Below are 8882 nucleotides of genomic sequence, written 5' to 3' on the forward strand. Positions count from 1 at the left end.
TCTTTAAAAAACAGTCTCTTTGGGAAAAGTGACACACTCCAACAACTATTTTTTCTCTCTTAATAATGTCCTTATCCAAAGCTGAGGAATGATTCAGTCTTAACTCTAGGTATGCAGTGTGCTAACCACATTCAACAGTTAGATCTAGCCGGGGAGGAGGGGTGAGAACATCAAGGCTTCAGGTTAATATTTTTAGGTATGCAATTGTGGCCCTGCGGGCACAGGGACCAGAAGCTCATCTTTCACTGAGGGGAGGGTATGGGTTCTCTTAGGGGTGCCCGAGGGACCGCTGAGTCCCTTGCATTACATGATCTCCTGAGAAGCTTCCCCAGGCTACAACTTTCTGAGTGGAGTCTGGCTGTTAAACGGTCTCATCAGCCAGCTCTAAGTCGATAAGTAACATGTTTTTCCCCAGGAAAGAGGGCTTCTTAGAAAGCAGCAGCTCCTGAACAGTGGCAAGGCACACCCTGGAGCAAGCTCCTTTCACCCCAAGAAGGACCAGAGTGACAGTACCAACTTCTGCTAAACTGGGATCCATGGAATGAGAGGGAACAAGTCAGAGTGACGGTGCTTCTCAAGAGAGATGGACTTTTTTCTTACTTGGCAGGAAGTCAAGCCCTCACCTGCTGCAATTGACTGACTCATCTAAGGCGTCTCATTGCCAGACCAGAAAGCACCCTTTGTCACTGAAATCTCACTGCAAGCCCAGACTCCATTCCCTTGCTTCTTTCTAGGCTATAGGAATTGTCATAAAGTTGAGATACGTGATAACTCGACTATCTTCCCTTACTGACTGGGAGCATGTTCTTTTCCCAACAACCCACTCTGGTTATTGACTCAGTGGAGTATTTCTAAAACAACAGCATATATAAAATTATGTTTTATAGCATGGCAAGACAAGTGGTGAGCCGTTTTTGTCTGGGTTGGGACATTGGAGAGAGAGTCTTGAGGAAGCTAATATGAGTTTTACATTCTAAAAATAAGGCCACGATGGCTTGTATACTGACTATCATACAACAGGAGCAGTGCTAAGTACTTTCCAAGGATTATTACACTCAACTCTCACGACCACCTCAGGAAGTGTTCCAATTTTACAGATGACAAAATGAGTCTCAGAGAGGTGAGGTCCCTTGCCTAAGGTCACACAGAATTAATGACTGATGGAGACAGAGTTCAGTGTGGGCAGTGTGTCCGGGGCTGATTCTCTAATACAGTGCCCACCACTCCCCTGAAAAACAGTGATGCCGCTTTTCTCTGAGGGTCTCTAAACATGCTCCAACATGCTTATGGCCACACTCAACCAAAATGAATGTGAATTTATGCAAAATTCTTAAACATCTAACACATTTACACAGCAAAGGAAATGTCACATAAATAAAGATCTCCTAGTTTTAATAAATGATGGACTCAAATCTCAATTTCTTTTGTTTTCTGCTTTATATATATATGTATATTTATATATATATTTATATATAATATATACGGTATATATATAATAGTATCCCTAAGCAAAACATAGCTTTCATTATTTTTAAAAATTTGTGTCCATTTAAAATTTGCCTATAAAACGCTACTACTGGTGTGTGTGTGTATATATATATATATTTATATATTCCCCATTGTGGAGAATCAAACATCTTCACTACAATAAAATAATGCTATCTCCCTACCCCATCCTTTCATAAACAGCTGCTGCAGTGGCAGCAGCCACAGAAAGATCAGAGCTGGGGTCAAGACTTCCCCGGGTGTTTGGCTTTACCTGCTATAGACGAGGCACTCTCGGCTATTGATCACTTTATCAGATTTGTACCTCCGGAGGTCTTCCCAAGCATCCTTGATGGCAGTGACTGCCAGGATGATACAGATTGGTATCACGCTCACCTCTGGCTGGAATGCATTGACCACAGGGATAAAATTCAGAACCACGATGCCCACAAAATAGAAGTTGGCAAACCGGTGCAGCTGCTCAAAGATGTTCTTGGGTATAAAGGACAACACAGTGTACTTGCTGGTCTTGATTTGATTCCCACGATAATGTCTGTTGGGGTTCTCTTTGTGGGCCCATCTTTCAAAGGGCAGGTTGGAAACCACCACTCGTTTCTTGTCTTCTTTCCTTTTCCGCCTTTTCTTGCCTTCCTTTCTCATCTCTGCTCAATCCTGTCTCTAACTCTTATAGCAGGACACTCGAGTTTCCCATAAAAGAAGTTCTTTTTTGATCATTTCCATTGTTCAGCTGCCAGCAAGTGATGACATCTTTGATTTGCCTTCTTGGCTGAAAATTTCTCTCTGTTTTCAAAAGGAAAACTAAAAATAAAAAGCCGGTATATAAACACTAAGGGACAAGGATGTCAAGGAAAGAGCTTGCAGAGAACAGGTGTGTATCCACTGGTCACTTCCTTCTACTTGTTGAGACTCCACCTGTTGGAATGCAGACGTCATTTACAGGTAGCTTCCTTTTCCACCCCAGGCAACCCAGAACAGGTGTGCCAACTCTGGGTCCTAAAACCTACCTGGTTAAGTTCTAAAGGCAAGGATTTACAGCCAAGAGCCACAGATGCTCTAAAAATGGTATATATTTTCTGGTTTGGAGACATTGCCCATGAGTCTTCAAAGAGCTGTTCCTGAAGTTGGTCTCCTGAGATGAGTCAGTCAATTTCAGAGTTTAATTCTTAAAGGAAAAAAAAAAAAACAAAAAACTATCTATCTCTCTGTCTACTATTTGGCTGTGCCAGGTCTTAGTTGGGGCACTTGAGATCTTCATATAACATGTGGGACTTTCAAATGTGGCATGCAAGATCTTCAGTTGCAGAATGTGGGATTTACTTCCCTGACCAGGGATTGAACCTGGGTCCTTTGCATTGGGAGCGTGGCGTCTTAGCCTCTGGCCCACAGTGGAAATTCCTAGAGTTTAAGTCTTGAGCTTTCTATCCTCCTCTTAATAATGTAACATCCTAGGTTTAATAATATGGCGTTTAGAAAGAAAGTGAAATTGCTCAGTCGTGTCTGACTCTTTGTGACCCCATGGACTGTGGCCTACCAGGCTCCTCAGTCCATTGGATTTTCCAGGCAAGAATACTGGAGTGGGTTGCCATTTCCTTCTCCAGGGGATTTTCCTGACTCGGGGATCGAACCCAGGTCTCCCTCATTGTAGGCAGACACTTTACCATCTGAACTACCAGGGAAGCCCTAATATGGTGTTCACATGAGTTAAATTAAGGTTTCTAAACCTCAACACTAGTGACATTTTGGACAGGATCATAATCTTTGTTGTGGGAGGTTTTCCTGTATATTGTAAAATGTTTAGCATCATCCTTGGTTTTACCCACCAGATTCCAGTAGGACCTTCCTTCCCAATATGGCAACCAAAAATGTCTCTAAAACAGTTCAGAAGTTCCTTTCATGGGAAAATTGCCCTGGTTGAGTATCATTGAATTAAGTGAATTGAAAAAAAAAAGTGAGAAGAGAGACCAACTTTTTGAGGATGCTAATAAGTTTACACAATCCACAGAGAAAACAGAGGAATACTTGCTCTTACCATTCGTATATCTGGATGTTGGAGCAGTTAATCTGTCTATCAAAGCGGTATCTCCTAAAGTCCTCCATGCCATCTTTGACCATGATGATGAACAGGACAATGGCCAATGGTAACATGGTGATTTCCCTGTGGAAGACTTCCAAGGTGGGAATCCAGTTCAGAATCACCAGGAACAGGAAATAGAGGTTAGCCCATCTGGAGGGGGCAAGAAAGGTGTGAGTGAAAACTACGGAGAAGAAAAATATAGTTGACACACTATTTCTTCCCCACTATTGCTGCTAAGTCACTTCAGTCATGTCCAAATCTGTGCAACCCCATAGACGGCAGCCCACCAGGCTCCCCCATCCCTGGGATTCTCCAGCTAAGAATCCTGGAGTGGGTTGCCATTTCCTTCTCCAATGCATGAAAGTGAAAAATGAAAGTGAAGTCGCTCAGTCGTATCTGACTCTTAGCGACCCCATGGACTGCAGCCCACCAGGCTCCTCTGTCCATGGGATTTTCCAGGCAAGAGTACTGGAGTGGGGTTGCCATTGCCTTCTCCTCCCTACTACTAGCTCTTACTAACTAATATGACATTCTCTTTCAGTGTCACCTTGAACGTCACGGTAAGGGCTTTGAAGTCAAATCCATATAAAATGAAGATAGTACTATGTACTTTAAAGGTTTTCTATACTTATTACATGGGATGGTATTTACTATGTATGCAATAGAGGGTTCCAGAGCATAGTAGTTGCTCAATAAATGGTAGGTGCTAATAATTACAAAATTTAGGATAATGTCTGGATGCATACTTTGCTTTATAATTAAAATATAATTTTGCCTATATTATCTCAAAACAATGACTTGCAAGTTTTAAGCTTTCCAAGGTACATCTTGCTCCTTCTTGCCACATTGCCTTCACACATAAGGGTCTGCCTGAAAGAACATTCTTCTGGCTCCCTTATCTGACTTCTCTCTGCCTCTTTCCACCTGGTTAATGCATTCTTTTCTTTCAGGTTAGACTTCCACTGTCCCTTCCTCCTGGAAGTCTTTCTTGACTTTCCTAACTAGGCCTGATTTCTCTTGTGTTCATTCTAACAACAACACATACCTCTCCTTGGAAGTACCTATGTGAATTACAGCTTACACCAATTTATATAACTTCTGGGCTTCCCAGGCGGTGCTAGTGGTAAAGAACCTGACTGCCAATACAGGAGACACAAGAGACATAGGTTCAATCCCTGGGTTGGGAAGATCCACCAGGGTAGGAAATGGCAACTCACTCCAGTACTCTTGCCTGGAGAATCCCATGGACAGAGGAGCCTGGTGGGCTACAGTCCACAGGGTCACAAAGAGACATGACTGAAGTGACTTAGCAAGCATATAATTCCTAAAATTAACATCTGGTTTCCTTCATTAGCCAACATAGTCAGGACAATGCGTCTTTCTTTTTTTTCTCCCTCATCTATCTCTAATACACAACACAAGACCTAACACCGAGTAGAATCTGATAAATATTGAATGAGCAAATGAACGAATGACAAAGCTTCCCAAGGTACATGCATTTGGATACTAAAGGAAAGGTAGCCCAGAAAGCAGCATTTCTGAATTCATCCAAGTGGCCAACGCATGGTTAAAGCACACAGCGTTCAGCCAGGCGGTCGTGTACCTGTGAAACTGCTCTAGGAGATTCCGGGGCAGGAAGGTGAAGAGGGTGTACTTGGTTGTACAGATTCTGTTGCTGGAGTATCGCCTGGAGAGCTTTGCCCAGTCCTGGTGGAACGCGTGATTGTTGGGGAACACGACCCGCTGCTGCGCGGGATTGTAGTTCCGCGTCTCCTTCTCTGCGAGCAGCAGCGGCGTGGCTTCCGACGGAGACTGGGGGCAGCCGTCTCTGACTCGCCTCTGCCACCGGTGCCAAGACGAGTCCACTGAGAGGGCCATGTCTCATAGCAAGCTCCGATCTGAAAAAGGACACAGGAGGTTACCGTGGTCAGGAGAAATATGTATTGTGTCAGCTTAAGACATGGCTATGGTTAAGAGAAACAGGTGGGATATTGGCCCATCCATGTGTCCATCCAAAACCATCCATGGTAGGCTGTGGAACATAAGGTGAGAAAAATAGGTTTAATCCCTATAATCCTTATATGATAGAGTGAGAGACATTAAGCTAACAATCACATAAATAGTGACTTCCCTGGTAGTCCAGTGGTTAAGAATCCACCTGTCAATGCAGGGGACACAGGTTCGATCCCTTGTCCAGGAAGATTCCACATGCTGGGGAACAACTAAGCCTATGCCCCACAACTACTCAGCCTGCACTCCGCAGCAAGGAAAGCCACTGCAGTGATAAGCCTGCACACCACAACTAGAGGAGGAACCCCTGCTTGCTACAACTAGAGAAAGCCTGCGAGCAGTAACAAAGACCCATCACAGCCAAATAGAAAAATATAATTTTTAAAAACCACATAAATAAAAGTACTATGAAAGCATTGAAGCTGGTGGGTGGTATGGGGAGTAAGTGTACTCACTGGGGCAAAAGCATAGCCATGAGGGCTATGGCCCCAGGGATCAGAATTCTAGCTGTGATTCATCCCTGACTCCAAACTGTCCCTTCATCTCTCTGGTGTTCAGTTTTCTCACCAGAATATGAGGAGATCTAGTCTTGCCTGGAAAATCCCATGGGTGGAGGAGCCTGGTAGGCTGCAGTCCATGGGGTCGCTAAGAGTCAGACACGGCTGAGCGACTTCACTTTCACTTTTCACTTGCATGCATTGGAGAAGGAAATGGCAACCCACTCCAGTGTTCTTGCCTGGAGAATCCCAGGGACGGGGGAGCCTGGTGGGCTGTAATCTCTGGGGTCGCACAGAGTCGGACACGACTGAAGCAACTTAGCAGCAGCAGCAGTCTTACTCAACTTTTTTCACAAGCTTTTTGTGAGGAACAAATTGGACAGTATGTGAAGTAAGTGGAGATGTATCTTAAGGGGAAAGATATTTATTCTTCAGGTTTTCTCTCTCTCTAAAGTTTCTGATACTGATGATATTTCAGAGAACCTCATCTGTGGTCAGAACCTCACATGAGAGTAATTGGTGAAACAAAGGAGAAAGTTTATTTCTAGGAAATTTGGGCCTGAGGTGAGCGGACTTCACTAAATGTGCTTCTATGAACACACAGGGTTTTTCTGATTTGGTTGTCAGGGGCGGGGGTTTCTTTCTCTCCTTTCCATTTGGTGGTTTCTAAAATTGAGTGCTTAGTCTGAGATGGAGGAAGCAGGCTGATTTTTCTAGGGTATTCCAGGTTCTGAGCTCTTCTAACAACTTATTGACTAGAGACATATTAATACATCTTTTTTACCTAAACATTATTGACCAGAGACTTTTCAATATTCACTTACATAACAAATCACTAGCCATAGGTGTTAATTTCTGCAAAAATCCCCCAGTCAATAACATGTTAATAGAACCTATAATCAAGCTTCCAAGGTTCCTTTTGGTCATATTTTGCTTAGAGATCCAGAAGAATCTATTCAAATACATAATTTATAAGGTTAGAAGTTGTACAGAGTTTTCTTCTCACCTAGTAGGCTTGCAGAATGATTTTCTTTTGAATAAATGGATGAGTGAATGTCAGGTATTATTAATCTTACAGTGACCAACTCCATCTGTCATTGAAAATGGGATTCACTAAAGGAGAAAAAGTTCCATTTCTCGTTTAAATGGTAATATTTTATCTTCCTGATGCTCCTATGATCTGACCCTTATCCTAATTCTCCTCATGACTTTAATCAATCCAAATGATTTCCAATTCATAGACCCCAAGGCTGCAAGAAGCTCTTCGGAGACTTAAGTGAGCCCTTGTATCAAGCATGAAAAAGTAAATGCAATTACTGATGCCCATCATGATGTGACCAAAAGCAATATTTTGACAGCTGGTAAGACTGAAATAATAATATATATCTTTTTCCTCATTATTAAAATAAATGTCCTTTTCATAGATTCTTTTTTATAAAATATTATGATTGTAAAAGAAAAGGAAATGAAAAGATCATTCATGAATAGAATAGAAAATGCAAATGAGAAATCTTGCCTTGGCTAATGCCGTACATATGAGACATCTCTCAGTTTTATGTGATAAGATCTTCATAAAGGAAGATTGGATTGATATGGGAGATGCAGGTATTTTAGGTAAGGTAATTTAGAGAGTCCATTTATCATATCACGTTCCTTTTTTTCTTTATTAACAATGTTAACTAAGCTTCCATAAAAATAAAACAGATATAAAATGGATGTCAAATTAGTAGATGAAAGCTTGATGAGGAGCTGAATATCCACATAGCTCCAAAGTCTCTTTCCTTCAAATTATTAATTACAATGGTTTTAAAAAAGAGAAGCACTTTGTAGTGGAGAAATGTGGCAGACACCAGCTTCTCCAAGAGATCAAAGCAAACATCACCTATTTGGGGATAATTTGATATCTTAAGCCCCTTGACACAATATACTGAGAAGGACATTGCTTCTGTGGAAAACATAGGGAAACAATGAAAAATCTCAAACTGAGGGCTAGTCTACAAAATAACTGGCTTATGTTTTTCAAATGTCAAAGGTCAAAGAAAAGCAGAGGAACAGTTTCTCATTAAAGAAGGTTAAAATGTAATGTGAGATCCTGGATTGGCTCCTGGACAGGGGGAGATCAAAGAGGTATAAAAGACATTACTGGACAATGGGGAAAATTTAAACATGAAGTGCGGATTAGAAACAGGATTTTAATAATGTTAACTCTCCTGATGATGATAAATATATGGCACTTATATAAGAAATTGTTCTTGTTTGTAGGAAATCCATCCTAAAGTAGTTATGGGTAAAGGGGCAAGACATTGCAATGATTCAGAAAACAATACGCTTAACTACTATATTTAAAATGGATAACCAACAAGGACCTACTGTACAGCACAGGAAACTCTTCTCAGTGTTATGTGGCAGCCTGGATGGGAGTAGGGTTTGGGAGAGAATGGATACATGCACACGTATAGCTGAGTCCCTTTGCCGTTCACTTGAAACTGTCACAACATTGTTAATCAGCTATACCCTAACACAAAATAAAAAGTTTAAGTTGGTGGGGGGTGGGGGGGAACATCCTTTGGGGAAGAGTCCTCAGACTGTCTTCTCTGACTACCAACTGCAGTGACCCCAGAGGTCAGCTTCTAAGCTCTCCAGGCTGCTGGCACAGGCGAGAGTCACAGGGAGGAAATGTAAACAGGCCCGGAGGTGCTGGATGGCTGGAGGGATGAGAGTCCTGTCTCCACCCGCCCAGGTCAATCAGAGGAAGTACTCCATACAAAATAAGGTTTTGTGTTTTTTTTAAAGAA

At 42.2% G+C, this 8882-nt stretch overlaps 1 protein-coding gene across 4 annotated transcripts in view; it reads right to left on the minus strand.

Moving 5' to 3' along the window:
* ATP10B (ATPase, class V, type 10B) overlaps positions 1-8882 on the minus strand; it is a 390227-nt gene that overhangs the window by 135054 nt on the left and 246291 nt on the right. For all 4 annotated transcript variants that reach the window (XM_010855331.1, XM_010855328.1, XM_010855330.1 and 1 more), the window contains exons 3-4: positions 5184-5478; positions 3536-3730 (exon numbers count right to left, since the gene is read on the minus strand). In XM_010855331.1, coding sequence (XP_010853633.1) covers positions 3536-3730; positions 5184-5458 — 470 coding nt within the window. In that variant the 5' untranslated portion in view covers positions 5459-5478. The remainder of the gene's footprint in view (positions 1-3535; positions 3731-5183; positions 5479-8882) is intronic.

This window comes from Bison bison, unplaced genomic scaffold (assembly GCF_000754665.1).
Source record: "Bison bison bison isolate TAMUID 2011002044 unplaced genomic scaffold, Bison_UMD1.0 scf7180017864363, whole genome shotgun sequence".
In the NCBI taxonomy this organism is placed as follows: domain Eukaryota; kingdom Metazoa; phylum Chordata; class Mammalia; order Artiodactyla; family Bovidae; genus Bison; species Bison bison.